This window comes from Loa loa (genome assembly GCF_000183805.2).
Source record: "Loa loa unplaced genomic scaffold supercont3.224, whole genome shotgun sequence".
Lineage (NCBI taxonomy): Eukaryota > Metazoa > Nematoda > Chromadorea > Rhabditida > Onchocercidae > Loa > Loa loa.
Genome location: NW_018108404.1, coordinates 47,653 through 50,834, shown reverse-complemented (window position 1 = coordinate 50,834; position 3,182 = coordinate 47,653). Strand labels below are relative to the sequence as shown.

Sequence of the window (3,182 nt, the reverse complement as noted above, 5' to 3'; positions counted from 1 at the left end):
TTTTTTTTTTGTTGAATGAATATTACTTTTATGTAATTTATGATTGTAAATTATTTATTAAATTGTTTTTATTTTTAAATTTTATCATTTGATTTTTTTTTTTTTTGTTGAGTGAATATTACTTTTATGTAATTTATAATTAAAATTAATTTCAAATAATTAGGAAATTTTTATTTTTTAAATGGTTTAGAAATAAATGTAATGAATATGTTGTATTATATTTAGGCTTGATACACCAATCTTTGAAAATAAAGTACGATTTGTATGCATTTCGGATACTCATGAAAAAATGGAAGAAATGTTACAAATAATTCCGGACGGTGATGTACTTATTCATGCTGGTGATTTTACAAATTATGGTGATATTGGTGAAGTGATCAAATTTAATGCCCAAATTGGTATATTTAAATTTAAATTTAAATTATCATTTCATACAAACAATAATTTACCAATGATTTTAATGTAATCAATTTGAGAATGACTTATTTGATTAGTATGAGGAGATTAATTTGGTATTTAGAAAGTAGTTAGGAATAATTATCAGTCTTAATGATATGATAATGCCTCATTCTTTTATTGTAGCTGTAATTTTTTCTTTTTTTTTTTTTTTTTGTTTCTTCAAATATCTTATCATTTTGACTATTCTATCAGTAAATCATTGCTAATTTCAGGAAGCAAGCTTATCGCATAAGCATAAATTAGTCATATTTTATTATTCTAACTATTCTATCAGTAAATCATTACTAATTTCAGGAAGCTTACCGCATAAGCATAAATTAGTCACATTTTATCATATCAGTAAATCATTGCTAATTTCACGAAGCTTACCGCATAAACATAAATTAGTCATATTTAATCATATCAGTAAATCATCGCTAATTTCAGGAAGCTTACCACATAAGCATAAATTAGTCATAGCTGGAAATCATGAGATTGGCTTTGAAGATGGTGAAGAATTAAATGAAAAGCAACTTGCTGGCTTAAATATGCTTGGTATTAGCAAACCCTATGAATTGCTAACAAATTGCTCTTACTTATGCGATCAATCAGTTGAGGTATTCGATTTCTTTTTTTTTTAACTTACCTTTTCAAATGTCATCTTGTTTATTTAATTAATGATTTTGAATTGCTTCTCGAACAATTCATACCTTCCAAAAAAAAAATAAAAAACAAAAACTGTCATGATTTAACTATCGATGAAAATATCAGCGACAAATTATCAGCAACACAACATAAACAACTTATCATGGGCCTTATAAACTTAGTTAAAACTATTAGAGAACAATTATTCGAAGAAATTGACCGGTTGCAATTGATCATATGACAATAAAAAATTAAGTTGACAAATGATGACAACAAAATAAAATGGAAAATCAAAATGCTGGAATCAAAATTTTTAAAGATGAAATAAGAAATCATTCTGCAAACTTTTTATTTAAGCAATAAAAAAAAGAAAAAACATTACATATTTTTATAAGAATCTCTAATTTACGAATTTGATTTCCATCTTTAAATATATGAATTAAACATATTTTCAGTAATTTTGACATGCCATATGAAAAGTTCCTTGCCCAAAATTTTTATTTATTATTTTAGATTTTTTTTATTATTTTTATTGTTTTTATTTTTTTCTATTTTTCTTATTTTTTCATTATTTTTTTTTATTATTTCATTATTTATTATTTTAAATGTACGTGTAAAATCATAGATGTCATTTTAGGTGACAAAACTTTTGCTGATATTTATAAGGAATAATACTAAATCATTATTTATTCGATAAATAACAAACATATTACATTATAGCCTCTATGCTAAATGATTGAATATGTCGGAAATATATTTTAAAAAAAAAAAAAAAAAAAACTACATTGTTTTTCATATATCTTTCATGAAAGAAAAAAATTTATCCAATATTAGTATCATCAAATCTTTCCATTTATACGTTTAAGTTTTGCAAATATTTAAATCAATCAATTATTGAATATGACAAACAGCGATGACTGTCCACTTTTACCGTTCAAATATTTCCGGAAATTTATTTTATTTCATTTTTTTTTCTTTCTATTCCAATTTTTACTTACATTATTTTTATTGCTTATTATAATGAGTAAATGTAAAGTTAATTATAACAAAGTAATTATAAACATATTTTAACTTATTTTAATCGAGTATTTTAATTGCTTAGTAATACTTATTAATATATAATTAAGTTTAGATTTATGGTTTGACGGTTTACGGTGCACCATGGCATTCAATGCCGGGTTATTCATTTTATCGTTCACGAGGTTATTCGATAATGCAAAAATGGAAAAATATCCCATCAAAAGTTGATATACTTATTACTCATACGCCACCTCTTGGTAAATATTTTAATTTAAAATTATTGATTAATTTGTTTAATTTACTAATTAACGTATTATTAACAATTTATTACTATTATTGTTAATTAATTTATCATTGTTAAAATAAGCCATAATTTGCTTTTATTATTTTATTGAAAAATTTTCTGCTAGATATGAATTCATTTTAATTTTAATTATTTCTTGTTAAATATTGACAATTATTTATGAAATAATCATCTAATTTTTGAGTAAATAATTTTCAGGACATGGTGATTTTAACAGTTGGAATAAATGTGATGGAGTATTAGCCGGATGTGCAGATTTGTTAAATACAGTGGAAAAACGAGTGAAACCAAAGTTTCATGTTTTCGGACATATTCATCAATTACATGGTGTAACAACAAATGGTCATACAACCTTTATCAATGCATCCATTTGTGATCATAAGCTAAGGATAGAATATGATCCAATCATTTTTGATATACCCTTACCATCAGGCTACAGCAAAGATTGATTTCTCTTGTTTGATATATACATACGAAGTTTTATGGCAACAAAAGCTTCCGGTATTATTGAAGCAACTATTGTCAGCAAATTTTTTAGGCTTTTTCCAAAGAACAATCTCCTCATATTTATTTTGATAATTTTGGAAATTTAAGTATATCATTTATGAAGTTACATTAAGGAACAGAATGATTTCCAATCAAAAATTTACAAAAATTTTGAAGATAGATTCATTTGTTAAACGGTTTGGTAATATAACATAATGTTCTGGAAATATATATATATATATATATATATATATATATATATATATATATATATATATATATATATATT

General features: G+C 23.4%; 1 protein-coding gene across 1 annotated transcript; it reads left to right on the top strand.

Moving 5' to 3' along the window:
• The first annotated feature begins 219 nt into the window (after positions 1–219).
• On the top strand, positions 220–2,934 carry LOAG_13952 (hypothetical protein). Its single transcript, XM_003149457.2, has 4 exons — positions 220–398; positions 886–1,055; positions 2,216–2,360; positions 2,606–2,934. The coding sequence occupies exons 1-4, from the start codon at positions 290–292 to the stop codon at positions 2,854–2,856; spliced, it is 675 nt and encodes a 224-aa protein (XP_003149505.1). The 5' UTR covers positions 220–289; the 3' UTR covers positions 2,857–2,934.
• Positions 2,935–3,182: the final 248 nt, after the last annotated feature.